Source organism: Pediculus humanus, genomic scaffold (genome assembly GCF_000006295.1).
Source record: "Pediculus humanus corporis 1103172107430 genomic scaffold, whole genome shotgun sequence".
Lineage (NCBI taxonomy): Eukaryota > Metazoa > Arthropoda > Insecta > Psocodea > Pediculidae > Pediculus > Pediculus humanus.
In genome coordinates, this window is record NW_002987052.1 from 131205 (window position 1) to 147890 (window position 16686).

The 16686-nt window shown below is 30.6% G+C and overlaps 1 protein-coding gene across 1 annotated transcript; it reads left to right on the forward strand.

Annotated features, from left to right (window-relative positions):
- Positions 1-5734: 5734 nt before the first annotated feature.
- On the forward strand, positions 5735-14527 carry Phum_PHUM080130 (single-minded, putative; the record flags this gene model as incomplete). The annotated part of the gene is made up of 10 exons (XM_002423661.1): positions 5735-5909; positions 7357-7532; positions 7695-7809; positions 9025-9110; positions 9851-10050; positions 10552-10658; positions 11519-11666; positions 11761-12047; positions 12128-12363; positions 14381-14527. 10 exons carry the CDS (start codon positions 5735-5737, stop codon positions 14525-14527), a joined length of 1677 nt encoding a protein of 558 aa, XP_002423706.1.
- Between the last annotated feature and the right edge of the window lie 2159 nt (positions 14528-16686).

Sequence of the window (16686 nt, forward strand, 5' to 3'; positions counted from 1 at the left end):
TAAATTGTTTTAAACAGAAAATTAAAGGTTTTAATTATGCAAAAAAAACCAAAACGTTGATTTAATAATAATTTAAACGACGCCATATTGGTTTAACAAAAAATTATTTTTTTTATAACGGTTTTTTCTTTGCTCCCTCAAAACCTCCCCATGGAACATACATAAAAAATCGTGAATAAAAAAAAAAAAAAAAAAAGAATTCGATCGGGGGAATAAAGTCGTCAAAACGTAATAAATTAAATATGAAAAATAATAATGATGATGATGATGAAGGAGAAAAAAAAAAAGATGATGCATTTTCAATTTTCATTTAAAAAGGTTGATGAAAACTTCATAATATTTTGTCAACGAGTTTTAATCCGTGTAAAATTTTAAACGGATTTTGAAAAATTACTTTCGAGCTCACACCCCCGTCATTTATTTTAATAGAAAAAAAAAAAAAAAAAATTCTCACCCGGAGGTTTCTTCTTCGGGTGATTCAAAAAAAATGACGACGACGACGACGACGATTTATTTTATTATATTCATTTTTAAAAATGAAAATATAAATTGTCCATGACGAAACACAACAAATGTTTTCCTGTTATTTAAAACATTTTTAAAAGTCCGGTTATTTAATTATATAAAATAAAAATAAAAATAGGGGGGCAAAATGACAATAATAATAATAATAATAAAAACCTTTTCGGACGTTAAACTCAAAAATTTTTTTAATCCTATGTAAATAATGTATATTTACGCATCATTTGAAAAACGTGGATTTAACAAAAAGTGGTAGCAGGAGTAGTAGCAGCAGAATAAAACGCACGAACGTGAACGCGCGCGTGTATAAATCCACGATGAAATTAATAAACAAACGAAAACAAAAAAAAAAAAAATTTTAGGTTGGCAGACGTGGTTAAATACGTTAAATAATAATAAATTAATTGTGTAAATATAATCAATAATGGAAATTTAAATAATAATCATCGTCGAACGTAATAAATTAAAGGCCATTTTCCTTTCTTTTTAAATTTAAATAAATATAAATAAATTTATTTATTAATCATTTTAATAAATAAATAAATAAGATGAGATATAAGTAATAATGATGATGATGATGATGATGATGAAATTAAAGTCAAAATGGCGAACGATAAAAAAAGTTTTTTAAGTGGAAAAAAAACCACCGGAAAAAAGATTTTCCGATTTTTTTTTTATTTTAAATATTTTGAATATCGTTTAAAGATTTAAAGGGTGAGGTGGGAAGAAAAGCGGGAGGGAGGGGAAGGGTAGTTTGAAACAAAAAAAAGAAAAACGAAAGTAAATCATTCGACGTAAAAAGTTATTGTTTAAAAGTTTTACGATAGGAAAAATAAGAAGAAGGAAAAATGTTAATTGCGCATGTTCAAAAGGGGTGAAATATTTAAAGAAAATGGGGGAAGAATTTTTTTAAGTCGAGGGAGAATTTTTTTTTTTTTTTTTTTTTCGGGGAGGTATTTCGAGTGTTTTCTATAGATAGCAACCGTTGTTGTTGTTGTTGTTCACTTTTTGAGTTAGAAAATAATAATAATTGTCGTATTGGTTGGTTGTTTTAAGTGTGAGAATTTTTCCCCCTCCTCCCTCCGTCTTTTATTACTATTATTATTATCATTATAAATTTCTTTTTTTTTACGAGTTTAACTTACAAACTTTTTTTTTTCCGCTTTGATTTAAACTTACATAAAGTCGATTGTTGATTGAAATTTTCCTTTTTGGAAAATTTTCTTTTTTTTCCCTCACTTTTATCGTTTTGAAAAAAAACGATTTTATTATTTGTTTATTAACTGTCATCAAATTAAAGCTTTGAAACAATAAAAAATTTTTTTTTTATTTTTTAAATTGAATTTTCGCGGTCGATTATAAAAAAAAAAAACGTTAATAATAAATCCTTAACCTTTACGATTAAGGCCATTTTTTTTTTTTTTAATAAACATTTTTTTTTTTACATATCCCTCGTTTTAATTTTTATTTCGCTCTATTCGTTTGTTATTATTATTATTATTATTATTATTATTTCGCAAATTAAATGAAAGTGAAAAAAAAAAAAAACGTTTTGAATTTTTTGTTAATTTAATGACGTTACGTAAGATTTTTCCCGTCTATTCGTTCTTACGTCATAAAATCACAAATGGAAATACAAAGAGAGAGAGAGAGAGAGAGAGGGGAGGGGAAGGTATCACGATATCATTTTACCAATGTTAATTTGTTAAAATGAAATTTTATTAAATCGGGTTAGTAGGCGTTAATAAATCCTTCGTATAAAGTTTTATGTTACACCCGAAAATTTTCCTTCTAAGAAATTATTATTGCTTGTTTTTTTTTTTTTTTTAAAATGTCCAACAACAATACCTATTTTAGAAATTCGAATAATTTAACATTCTCGTCAACTTGCAAAACGTTACAAATTAAAACAACAAAGACGACGACGACGACCACAACAATAATAATAATAATAATTGCTTAATCAGGGATTTTGATTTCGTCAAAATAATATGTCGGCAATTACATCCATAAAAAATTAAATAACCGTCAGCAGTTTAAGATTTAAAATAAATAAAAGGTCTTTGACTTATTATTATTATTAATAATAAAAATGATAATGAAAAATGAAAAAAAAAACAATAATAATAATAATAATAATTGTTTTTATTTTTTGCTCAAGTCCTAGAATAATACAAAAACACACAAACACAATATTATGGAAAAAAAAGACAACTAACGGACTACGACGACGACGATGATGATGATGATAATATTGTTTTATTTAATTGTTTATGTAGAGGCATAAGTCAATGTTACCACCATGTCGCTGACCAGATATCACCAACACAATATATTATAGGCCTATGATCGACTTTGAAAAATATTATTATGACCTTGATTAAACGTGAAAACATTTTTGGTCAAGGTTTTTGGTAGGTACGATGTTGTTGAGTAGGCGTTCGTATAACCGTTCGTACGTATAAGATTTCCGTTAGAATCCGTTCTTTACGATACATAATCATCAACAAAAGCAATTTCTTTTTAACATATCGGTTTAGAAATCAAAAAATGTCTGAACGTTTTTTCCTGGAATTTAATTTTGGAATCTTGTGTATATATAAAACACTCGACAAACATTAAACCAGATAAACAAAACAAAACAAAACAATTTAACTAATTTAAAATATAATAAATGATTGATTTTTTTTTTTTTTTCATTAACTTGTTCTCAAATAAGCATAAATTATATATCCTTATATCTATATAATCAGTAACTAATTTCACGGTATGCTACGAGATTTTTTTTTTTTTTTTAAACGTAAAGTTGGTCGTGGCACCAACCATGACGTAAGAGAATTGCACCAATCAATTCCCCCTGTCTACAGCTGCATCCAAATTATATTATGCTCTATAAAAAAAAAAAAAAACTTAAGGTTTTGTAAACGAAACCTTTGTTCCTGTTTTCTTATTGATTAATTTTTATTATTATTATTTTCTTCTTTCAATATTATTTACCCGACATGTTTTTTTTTATGCAGCTGAAAAAAAAAAAAAAAAAAAACAAATTTATTTAATTATGTTTGTTAATAAACAAAACGGATTGTTTCTCTCTCTCTTCGGTTTATGTGCGAACGAATAGGTGGAGGGGAGGGAAGGAATTTTCTTACTGGAAAAAGAAAATCACGATGATTTTTTTCATTCATTGAATGAATTTCAGGTCAGACGACCTGTCGACAGGTTTAAATGATTTCGTGTAAAAGAATTTTCCAAAAAAAAAATCAATTATTTATTCGTTTCGTGAATAAACCGTGAAATTGTTCGTTCACGCACCCACACCCCCCTTAATCCCCTCTTATAGAAAATATTTTTTTTTAATAATTCATTATTATTATTATTATTTATTTTTTTTTAAATTTAATTTAATTTCGACGTTGATAAACAAAACGAACGTTAGTTTATTAATGTTTTAACAACTTCTCGTCAACTAAAAAAGGTTTCGAGTGATTTTAAATACAAATCGGTCACACTTGGGTTAAATATAAATTTTTTTAAAAGGTATAATAGAAAAGAGAGAGAGAGAGAGAGTGAGGAGAAACCCTTTCGGCCGACACATTGATGTAAACATAAATCCCGACAACAGTATCAGGTCGAATATAATTTGTTTTAAAAAAGAATTTTTTTTTTTTTTTTTGCATTTTATGTGAAATTTCACGGGGATTCGGTGTCTTCTGTATCGATGTTGGCCTTTTCGGGTGATGGCCGACTCTAATTGAACACCTGATGCGAAGAATTTTTTTTTTTTCAAACACTCCAGTTTGAAACCCGGGTTGCCCTTTTAACCTTTTCTAACTAAATTAAAATGAATCTAATCGTCGTGTTGGGATATACAATATTCGCACACAAAATATTCGTCTACCTCTTTCCCTTGTGTTACCGACGACAATGTTATTCTTATTTGTTACATAGAAATTTTTTTCTTTTTATTTTTTTATTCTCCACGCGTTTTTTTGGGGGGAAGGAGAGGGGGAAGAGGAGAAGGAGCAAGAGGAAAAGGAGGAAAGAAAGTGGAAAAAAACCCAAACTTTTCAATTTTTTAATAATTAATTTAAATGATTTTTTTTTTTAATTTTATGCGAATGTTTACCACTTTTCCCCCTCTTCCCCCTTTCATCTACCCAACAAAAATGATGATAAATAAAAATTAATCACCGATAATTAATCGATCTCTATCAAATCATAATAAATAAGGTTAATATTTTTTTTTTTTTTGTTTAATTCTAAGAAAATAAATTCATTACGAATATATATTAAAAAAAAAAAAAAAAAAATTTATAAGGCGAAAAGGTCAAAATTATGTTTGAGATCTTTGACCTTGTCGAACGAATAAAATTATTATTATTATTATTATTATTTCACGTATATCCAAGTTGATATTACCTTACTTAATTAAGTAAGGTAAAAAAAAAATAATAAAAAAAAAAAAATTACAGGTATTTATTGTTCGATTCTTATAAACGTTTGATCGCCATCGGAAAATAAAAAATGTTATGAATGATAATATTGATAGTGATAATAATAATAATTTTGTGTTATATAAAAAAGTTTTTAAATTAATTTTATTTATTAAAAGTGAATTTTTTTTATTAGAAAAAAAAAAAACAAAAATTTATTTATTTTTTTCCGTGTGTTTGAGTTGTTGTTGTTTTGGTGTTGTTGATGTGGCAATAAATTTATTTATTTATTTATTACGTAAATAATATTTTTGTTAAAAAAATAATTTAATTTAATAAATTTTGAAAATTTTAAAAAATATTCAACATTCGTTGACGACGACGTCTTTTGCACATAAAAAACGTTTTTTTTTTTTTTTTTTTTTCAAATAAAAATTTAGTGACCCCTAAAAAAAAAAAAATTAGACGAGGGTCTCTCTCTATACGTCTAGGAATCAAATAACTTTTGTAAATAATTAATAGACATAAGGTCTGGAACGGTCCGGAAGAAATCAATCCGAAGAAAAGATTAGTTTATGCCGCCGTACCTGAAAATAAAAAAAAAAAAAAAAATTTGCGGGCACCTGTGTTTGTGTGTGTGTGTGTGTTTGTAGGTTTTATTTAAAATGTTTTTTTTTTTCTATTAAACTCGTGAGGGGGGCGGAGGTTTGGGGGGAAAGAAATCATTTTTCTCTGTTAATTGATTTGATTTTTTTTTTTTTGCAGGAATATTTAATAAAATGAAAGAAAAAAGTAAAAATGCAGCAAGAAATAGGAGGGAAAAAGAAAATGCTGAATTTTTGGAATTAGCAAAATTATTACCTTTACCATCGGCCATAACGAGTCAACTGGATAAAGCATCGATAATTCGATTAACTACGAGCTATCTTAAAATGAGACATTTTTTTCCAGATGGTACGTTTATAATTTTTTTTTTTTTTAAATTGTCCTTTTCCCATCCACCCCCACATCCCCACATCCCACCCTCCACCCCTCCAAATCTTCTCGTATTATCCTGGAAAAATCTTATAGGTCGTAAGACAAGGTATGATAAAATTTTTTTTTATTTAGCTACTTATTTCCGCATCCTTTTTTTAAAATGTATTTTAATATTTTTGCCGACGTTAACTAAAAGGGCAAATAAAATCCGTACACATGCACGCACGCACGCACGCACGCATACACGCACACAGTTGTGTTGTAATAAATCGGGTAAAGCCTCAAGCAACTCGTTTAATACTCAAATGCATTTCGTCATTAAACCTCTAACAACCCCCATGTCACGTATATGAGGTCAAAATCTTTTTCACTCGAGCACGTTTTTCAAAAAGGGATTTCGTGTGCAATCACAAATCAAAAATCTCTTTTCCCCCTTTCTTTTTTTTTTACTTTCCTCTTTCCCTCTCTCTCTCTCTCTCTCTCTTTTTCTCTTTCTTATTATTATCATCATCATTTTTTTAAATAATATTATTATCGTGCGTTTAAATTTAAAAAAAGAGAAAGTGATTAATTATGTTTGTTTGTTTTTTCATTTTATTTTTTTATTAAAATAATTCGAATTCCTGTGGGAAATTTTGCAGAAATTTAAAAAATGAAAATTTTTATATAAGAAAAAATGTATGGATTTGATGATGATGATGATGATGATGATGATGATACGTAGGAATAACAATAATAAACGAATTGATTTGTTTTACCAAAACAAAAAAGGCGGCCATTTTTTTTTTTAAATATCCGACGGGATTTTTTTTTTTTTTAAATTGTTATGAAATCCGTTAAATATTTTTAATTTTTTTTTAAAGGGGGGGTGTTGTATGGAGTATAAAAAAAATTTATTACACACTTCTACCCCTCCCACCCTCCTCCTCTCTCCCTCTTTTTTAATTAAAATCTCGTTAATTGACTGTTCGGTCATTTTATATCCCATTTTTCTTGTTGTTGTTGTTGTTGTTACTACTCGTTTAATTATTGTTAGTTAAACAGATGTTTAAACAAATTTTTATTAACACGACCGATTGTTTTTTCAAATAAAAAAAAAAAAAAATTTTTTTAAAACATAAAAAATAACAACCGCCGAAAAAAAAAATATCAACTTACACGATGTAAACAAATAAAAAAAAAAAAAAAAACGTTTTGCTCCTTTTTTTTTTTTTCGTACGACGCCCTTTTTTAACACCAATGATAATAATAATAACTTGAAATAATAATAATAATAATAATAATAATGTTAAAAAGAAAAACTTTTTTGTTGGTGGTTGTTCGGTTTTCCAGACGTTGTACAGTTTCCTCCATTTCAGCCGGTTTTTAAACGTTTTTTTTTGTAATGACGTCACGTAAAACATAATTATTTATAATTAAACAGGATTGGGAGATGCTTGGGGAGCTGCACCACCCCCGAATAATCCAAGGGAATCCTCGATTAAAGAACTCGGATCGAATCTATTACAAAATTTAGACGGTTTTATATTTGTCGTGGCACCAGATGGTAAAATAATGTACATTTCCGAAACGGCATCCGTTCATTTAGGATTGTCACAGGTAATTTTAATTTTATTTGTAATTATTACCTGTAATTATTAAAACAAAAAAAATTAATTTTTATTACTCCCACCATTTCTCGCGTTTTATCGAAACCGTTAACAGTAATTAATAAATTTTTCCGCTTTTTAATTATTATGTAATTTTTTTTTTATTAAACAGGTTGAATTAACCGGAAACAGTATATACGAATATATTCATCCACACGATCACGATGAAATGATATCCGTTTTAACAATGCATCAACCACCGCCACAAATGACGCACCTCGGTCAAGGTAATTACTTATTATTATTATTACGTAATAATAAAATGATAATAATAATAATATCGAAACAAAAAACAAACAAATTAATTACCCCCCTCCAAAGCGATAAAAAAAAATTTTACGTATCGATTTTCGATTCCGACTTCTTGATCACTTGTCAAAAAAAAATTACGTAAGTTTTCATTTATTAGGTTAAAATAATAATAATACTAATAATAATAATAAAAGGTAATATCACTTCGAAAATTTTAATTTACCCCCCAACCGCGTACACACTTTTCCTCCTCCTCCTCTAAATTATTATTATTACCCGAGTAACAAAAATAAATAAAAACAAAAATCTATTTTTTTTTTTTAATTTTAAACGTTAATTAAAATTTATTTAAAAAAAGGTAATAATAATAATAATAACATTTGTTTGTTGAGTAATAAATAAATAACAATTATTTTAAATTATTTAAAAAAAATAAAAGTAATAAATTTATGTAAATATTTATGAAAAAAAAAAAAAGGAAAAAGGTCAAAGGTAATTGTTAAAAAAAAATCTCATCGACGTTTTTTGCTTCGTCTGACGAAATTCTAATTTTTTCAGAAAAATATTATTCCAGGGAATGAGAAACGTTTCATTTGATTTAATTTTTTTTTGAGAAATTTCCAGTAGTTTTATTCTGGATTTTCTTTCTTCTTCTTCTTCTTCTTATCGATTACAATAGATTCTTTTTTTTCCATTTTAACTTAAAACGCCTTCCAGCATTTCTTGCTCCGCCCCCTTTTTTTTGTAATGTAACCCTTAAAAATTTTTTGTTAACCTTTGATGGGGTTCATTACAAAGCAAATATTATTATTATTATTATTATTATTATTATTATTATTATTATTATTATTATTATTATTATTATTATTACGCAATAATAAAAAGTCTCCAGTTTAAAAAATTATTTGTGCAAATTTTTTTCTCCTCGGAATTTTAATGTTTTTTAAATAAATTTTTATTACCGACAGTTCCAGTAAAATATTCCAGTTTTTTTTTTTTTTAAAAGAGGTAGGGGGAGGAGGAGGGAGGGGAAGGAGCGATGGTTAATTTTTAGAATTTTTTCGATCGTATAAAAAACAAAAAAAAAAAATTTTTAAGCTGGAAATCACCAACAGAAAAAAAAACGTTAAACGTCACACGTAAAAAATAAAAAAAAATTGTTTTTGTTTTGTTTTTTTTTTTTTCTCCAGAATTCGAAATGGAAAGAGCTTTTTTCTTAAGAATGAAATGCGTATTGGCAAAAAGAAATGCTGGTTTAACTTCTGGAGGATATAAAGTAAGTAAAAAAAAAAAAATTTAATTCATAAAAAAAAAAAGTATGAATGAATGAAAATTTTTTTCCAAAAAAAAAAAAAAAAAAAAACGGTTTTTTTGTACCATTGACAAAGTTTGTGTTTTGGAATTCATTAAAAAAATTAATAAAAAAAAAAAAATATTCAATGGAATTTAATAAAAAAAAAAGAATTTCACTGTGAATAAGTATTATTATTATTTAAGGTGAATTGATTGACTTTATAGCTTTGAAAAAAAAAAAAAAGGTTCGCACCGTAAAACGGTATGATATGAATGTTTTTTTCTCTCTCTCTGTGTGTGTGTGTGCCTGTGCATTTATTAAGACGTGTTAAGGTGTGCATTGTCGAAGGACCTTTATTGAAGTGTATACACACACCTGGTGGTTTATACGTACCTTGATTTAGGTTTTTTTAATTTACCTTATAGGTTTTTAAATTTTTTTATAATTCTTCTTATATATACGCGACTTCGTGCTTATGATTAAATTATTCACTTTCTTTAGCCGGTTAATTTATGCGGTTGCAGGATTTTTATTTTTTTTTACAATTGGATAGAAAACATTAAAAGGCAACCATTGAAAGTTTTCTTCTTTTTTTGTGTTTGACTATTTATTATTATTATTATTATTTCTTTTCCTCCTCTTTCTTTCTTTTCTCAAGTTAAAGAAAACTTATTTATTTTTTTTTAAATTTTTATTTATTTATTTATTTATTTATACTTTAGGTTATTCATTGTTCTGGATACTTGAAAGTGAAATCATTACCTATGGATACGACATCATACGAGGGTTGTTATCAAAATGCCGGATTAGTTGCTGTCGGACATTCCCTAACTCCAAGTGCCATCACAGAAATTAAATTACATACAAATATGTTCATGTTTAGAGCTAGTTTAGATCTTAGACTTATATTTTTAGATGCCAGGTAAAATTATTTTTATTATTATCCGTGGGTAAATGGGGAGGACGGAGAGGGTGGTGTTGATGATGATGATGATGATATTTTTAATTTTTTTTTTACGATTATTATTAAAGGTGTGAAAATATTAAAATAAAAAGTTTGTGTAAGGGAATGGGAATGTGGGGGGTAAAAAACGGTTGGCTTTAACGAAAGCTCAACTCAACAATAATAATAATAATTTTTTTTCATTTACTCGGATGGAAACAGGCAAAAAGAAAAAAACCAGCGAGTAAAATTCGATATGTATGAGAATAAAGCAACTGTTCAAACTCGGCAAAATCCATTAAGGACTTTACTATTATTCCCCCCCCCCTTTTTTTTTTTCATTCGCTTTTACAAATTGAAAAAATTTTTTTTTTACACTTTTCTGTTTGTTATTTCGTTTTTTATTTTGTTTTGTTCTTATTCTTATTTTCTAGCTTATTAATTTTTGATGGTCTAATGCAAAATTCTTATTTGTTGTAGAGTATCAAACCTAACAGGTTACGAACCTCAAGACCTTATAGAAAAAACATTGTATCATTATATACACGGCTGTGATATGTTGCATATGAGAATTTCACATCATATACGTAAGTAATAAACAAATTTATTATTATTATTATTATTATTAACGACTTTTTTTTATCCCGTTTAAAAAACAAAAAAAATTTTGCATTTTTTGATCGTTTGAACGCGTTTGAATTTACAATGCAAACAATTTTTTTTTTTTTTAAAAATGTATCCCCCCATTATTGTGGAAAATATTTCGTCGTGGATTTTCTTATTAAAAAAAAAAAAAAGCATAAATGAAAATACTTAAATGGAATTAGTAAAATGAAAATTAAATAAATAATACAATGAGAGGAAAATCCCTTTCCACGCGCAAATAAATTAATCCCCTGGAATATTTCAATACTAATCTTTAATAATAATAATGGAGGATTTCATGACCGCCATTCATTCTTAAAAAAAAAAAAAAAATTTGAAAATCTTACGTTATCATTATTATTTATTATAATTATTACGGTATTAAAAAAAAAAAATTCGTTAAAATAAAATGTAATTAAATTTATAAAAAATTGCCTGAAGTAAGAATGAACAAAAAAAGGGAAAAGAAAAGAAAAGAAAAGCGTAAATTAAGATTTTTTTTTTTTTACCCTTAAAAAAAATTTTTTTTTAGTTAAACCCGACGACGTTGGTTGATCATTTGTTTGAAAATCTCGAAGATGAGTGAAGTGGTACGAGAGCCACGTGTCAATAGAATTTTTACTGACACAATAATAATTGGATAAATTTTTCTTTGACCCTATAATTGTTTTGTTAAAAAGAAAAATTTTTTTTTTTTTTTTTTCGAAATCTTTAACGTCTGACATTATTATCATCATCATTATTATTATTATTATCATCATTATTATAATTATTATTATCATTATTATTATTTTCGTTTCAGTACTTTTTAAAGGGCAAGTCACGACTAAGTATTTTAGGTTTTTAACTAAAGACGGTGGATGGGTATGGATGCAAAGTTACGCAACCATAGTACATAATACTCGTTCTTCTCGTCCTCATTGTATAGTTAGCGTCAACTACGTACTTAGGTATGTCATTTAACAAAAAGACAAAACACTTAAGACTTCGACGACAATAATAATAATAATAATAATAAATTTTTTAACCTTTTTATACATACAGTGATTTAGAAGCCAAAGACTTAGTTATAAATCTAGCTCAACTACCGAGAAACGATGTAGCAGCTGTTTCAGACCACTCAACAACATCATCGTCATCATCATCATCATCATCATCCGCGGCTCCGACAATAACTAATAATAAATCAAGAGTCGCCGCGGCAGCCCCCCAACAACCAAGAAATGTACGACAACAACCGGAGGATGATTATAGTGATTCTAGTGGTGGCCTCAGCGGTTACGAATATCCAACTTGGTACTCATCCATTGAGAACAACAGTTATTATCCAGGTAAAATAATAATAATAATTATTATTATTATTATTTGTAACAAACGCGAATAAGGTACAAAAAAATTTTATTTTTTCCAGATTTATTTAATAGTTTCAATCAGGAAGGTTTGAATTCACAAGAATCTCAACGTCCTTTTAGTTCAAGTCCTTCGTCAAGCAGTTCAATCGAAAGCGAATATCAACAACAAGGACCAATACAAATTTCTAATTCGCAGCATCACGTAACAGAACATTCAATATTAGATCAAATAACAGATCATCATCACATATACGATTCATACGTATCATGCGGATACAATAACAATCATCATCAGGTACGTTAAAGACATACATCATGACGATCTTTTTTTTTTTTTTTTGATGACCCAGGAGAAATGCGGTCACGCACTAACCCCTCCTTTGAAAGGAGGGAGTGTGGGACTCGGTATGGTTTTTGGAGAAAGCCTCACCGGAAACCCATACCCACTAAAACTCCTGGGCATGTCGCAATAGCGTGGCTTATGTGAAGAGGGGGGGAGTCGCTCGTGGGAGTAGAACCTACATTTCAGTCTCCCCTCTCCAGTAGGTCAGAACGTTAGCCGCTCCACATGATCACTTTTGGGGAGGTCCGCCCTAATTTCCGTTCCGTCTCCTCCTCGAAGATGAGAACGTACCTTCCGGGACGTTCGGCACCCCCTTTCGGAAGTGTCCTCCGGTCCCTCGCCGTGGGGAATTGGATGAGAAACGCGCCTGTTTCCTGAGGATGCAATCGGGGCTTGGGATTGAGACTTACCGCGTTACCTGAAAAGGGTAAAAAGATTAAAGTAAAGAAGTATTTGATCGCATCCTCCCTAACGGCGTGGGAAATAGAAAGGGGACAGAAGAGGAATCGACCGGGGTCGCCGACCCTCGAGAAAAAAGAAAAAAGTGTGTGTGTGTGTTCGCCCGACGACGATGGGTTCGCGCCCACCGCCGCCGAGCGTTCTCACCCTCACCTTTGCGGGGACGTTCGCGATCTGCCACGTCGCTCCCGCCCCCGCCGCAGGAAACGCGAGCTTCCGGAACCGGACGACACAGACGGGTTCGCTACTCCCGGCCGGACCGCTTGACTCTTTCACCTGCGCGCCCCTGCCGCTGCCATCGCTCCGGGAGAAAGATCGAAGACATGAACCTGAAGATCAGAAACATTAATCCCCGTCCCCCCCCTTCGACGACCCCACGACGACCGAAAGTTTGCCAGACTCCGACTGCCGCGAAGTACGCCGACGCACTGAAGCCGGGACGAATCTTTCCCCGACGTAATCGAGCAAGAGACCCGGAGCCCGACTCGGAGTACCGGGACGAATCCTTTCTTCCCTCGTGCCCCGGGAGACAACTCCGACCTGCCACGCCGTTCCCGCCTCCCCGCAGAGACGAAGTGAGCTTCCGGAGGCGGTGAGCTTCGAAGTATCGGACCCAACGAAACATCCCCCGCAGTCCGTCCGCGTTTCGCCCCTGCCGCCGTCCAATTGACTCTTGCAGTCCGAAGTGCGAGAATCCGACCGGTGCGGACTCCGACGTCGTCGTCATCGTCGGATCCGTCGTCACCCCGATCTTCATGTTTTGTTCGCATCTTCTTTCTGCCGTTGGAATGAATCGCACGCACCGTCCTTAAGCATGCGAACCATCCCCGAGAATGACGAGTTTCCGGAGACGAGTCGATCCCCCGCGAAAGGAGCCGGACCATCCCACGCAAGAAGATCTTCCCGCCGTCCTTCCGCTCGCATCCCTGTTTTCCCGGAGCAGGATGATGAAACCCTGAAAGAAAAGTGCCGAGCCCCACATTCTCTGTTTCCCCCCGGATGGTTGGTAAGGTACAGGTCTGACTCTTCGTCTGAGACCGGGGAAAACGGCTCTCAACCGCCGCGCATCGGGAACAAGTCCCTAAACACCCTGTCGGCCGGCGGAAACGCTTGGTCAGGGCGTCCCGTCGACCGTTTATTAAAAATGCGCAACAAGTAGAATCCGAATTACACGATCAGAGTCATTCACTGTACCCGGCCTCCAAGTAGCTGGATAAACTCAATGACGATCTTTTTTTTTTTTTTTTTTTGATGACCCAGGAGAAATGCAGTTACGCACTAACCCCTCCTTAGATAGGAGAGAGTGTGGGGCTCGGTATGGTTCGAAAGAAAGCCTAACCGGGAACCCATACCCACTAAAACTCCTGGGCATGTCGCAATAGCGTGGCTTATGTGAAGAGGGGAGGGGAGACGCTCGTGGGAGTGGAACCTACATTTCAGTCTCCCCTCGAACTCAATGACGATCTGTGTCAACTCTACTTTTTTAATTGATGAAATTTTTTTTTTACAGACGAACACGAGTCCTAGTTATCATCATCATCACGGACACCAAGATATAAAACCGTTACCGTCACACGTTGTCCCTCAATTGGGATACACGAGTGTCATCGTGGAACCACAACAGTGTCACCAAATGGCCAACGAATTTGTACACTAATACATAATCACATAATGTTAAAATAGGACAGACAAAAAGTAGCGTCAAAATGATAACGAATGATAAGGATTTTATGCGTTATCAATTGACATTCAATGAATTTTTTTTAATCATTCACTGACTGGAATCAGCAGGCTGATTTTCCTCAAATTATAATAATAACATATCGTCCATTCATTTCAATATTAAATAAAAAGTTCTACTCCAATTATAGCCATATTAGTTTTTTTGTTTTTTTGTGGGGGGGAGGGGATCGTAATAATAATAATAATAAAACAAAACGGTTACGTGTAGATACGTAATAAAAAATTTTTTTTATTTTTAATATTATTATTATTTTTTTTTTGTATAGTTTTAAATGAGTTTTTTTTTATTTAATAGCAGAATTAATATGTACGTATCATTATTATTCATTACGTAATTAATTACGTCATTAAAAAAAAAAATCGTGAAATTATTTCGGTTTGAATTAAATATTTATATATACCTGACGATATTTTTTTTTATTATCGGTTACCTATTAATAATAATAATAATAATTACAAGAGACTGTGTATTATTAGTTAAGATAATAATATTAATTATAAGGATAATATGTAAAAGAAAAAAACCAGTTCCTACAGTAATTAATAATAATAATAATAATAATTTAACGGTTTTGTAAATTTATAAAAGAAAACATGATTTGTACATTTTTTTTTGTTTTTTTTTGCTTTTATTTTCTTTTGTGACGTGTACAAAATATTAAAAGGAGTAGGACTGAAATAATTTAGTTAAAAAAAAACGAACAACGATCAAAAAAAAAAAAAAAAGAAAAACATGAAATAATCAATATTATTATGTGTGAAAGTCTTTTTAAACATTTAAAAAAAATTTATAGTGATTTGTAATATATATTTCAATAGTTTATATAAATATATAAATACGTACGTAAATAATTTTAAAAAATGTTTACTTTTTTTTCATCATTTAACCTTTTCCTTTTTTTATAAATTCGATTAGGTTTCTTTAAAAAAAAAAAAAAAATGGAAGAAAATTGGAGAAAAAATGAAATTGTTCTTTAAATAAAAAACAACGCCTTAGTTTTTTAAGATACACTTATTGTTGTACTGAAATGTATGACAAACAGCGTAATAAAAAAATTGTAATTTTTTTTTTTTGTAATTTTTTTAAAGATTTTTTTTTTGAATAAAGTTTTGGATTATTATAATTAATTTAAAATAACTTTTATTATTATTATTATTATAACTTATTATTATTATTATTATTATTATTATTTTACACGTTCGAAATTTGGAAAACCATCGCGTGAGAGGGAGGGGAAGGGGGAAGTGAGAGAGAGGGGGAAGGGAACAAAGAGAGGAAATATACGAAATTCCAAAAATTGAAACTCACCGGAAAATTGCCAAGTCGAAAAATTTAAATTTTTTTTTCTTTTTTTTTTTTTTCTTCTGCTGTTGAGAGAGAGAGAGAGAGTAAGAGAGAGAGAGAGAGAAAGAGAGAGAGAGAGAGAGTAAGAGAGAGAGACAGAGAAAGAGAGAGAGAGAGAAAGAGAGAGAGAGAGTAAGAGAGAGAGACAGAGAAAGAGAGAGAGAGAAAGAGAGAGAGAGAGAGTAAGAGAGAGAGACAGAGTAAGAGAGAGAGACAGAGAAAGAGAGAGAGAGACAGAGAAACTCGAAAGCCTTTCCGACACGACTGAATATTAAAAACAAATTCAATTTTCACTTTTTTTTTCCCCGCTCCCGCCTCCGCCCTCTTCCGGCGGGGGACGGACGAAGCGAGTGGGAGTGGGAGTGAGAGTGGGAGGGAAGGGGGAGTGGAGGGGAGAAACGATGAAGAGTAGAAAAAGAAAGAAAACGAAAATTGAAATTTATTTTACGTTTTAGCCCTCCTACGATTAGAATCTTATTTTTTTATGTTCGTTCGTTTCCCCCCCCCCCTTAAACACTTTTTAAATTATTACTTTTAGGGGGTAATACATTAAAATTAAAAAAAAAAAAAAAAAAAAATTTTCCTTTTTTTCCATTTTCCTTTCCTTTTTTCCCGAGTTTTCCTCCTTTTTTTTTCGTAAAAATAATAATTTATTATTATTACTTATTACGTAATATATATAAGAGAGAGAGAGAGAGAGAGAGAGGGAAAACGCACGTTTTTCTTTT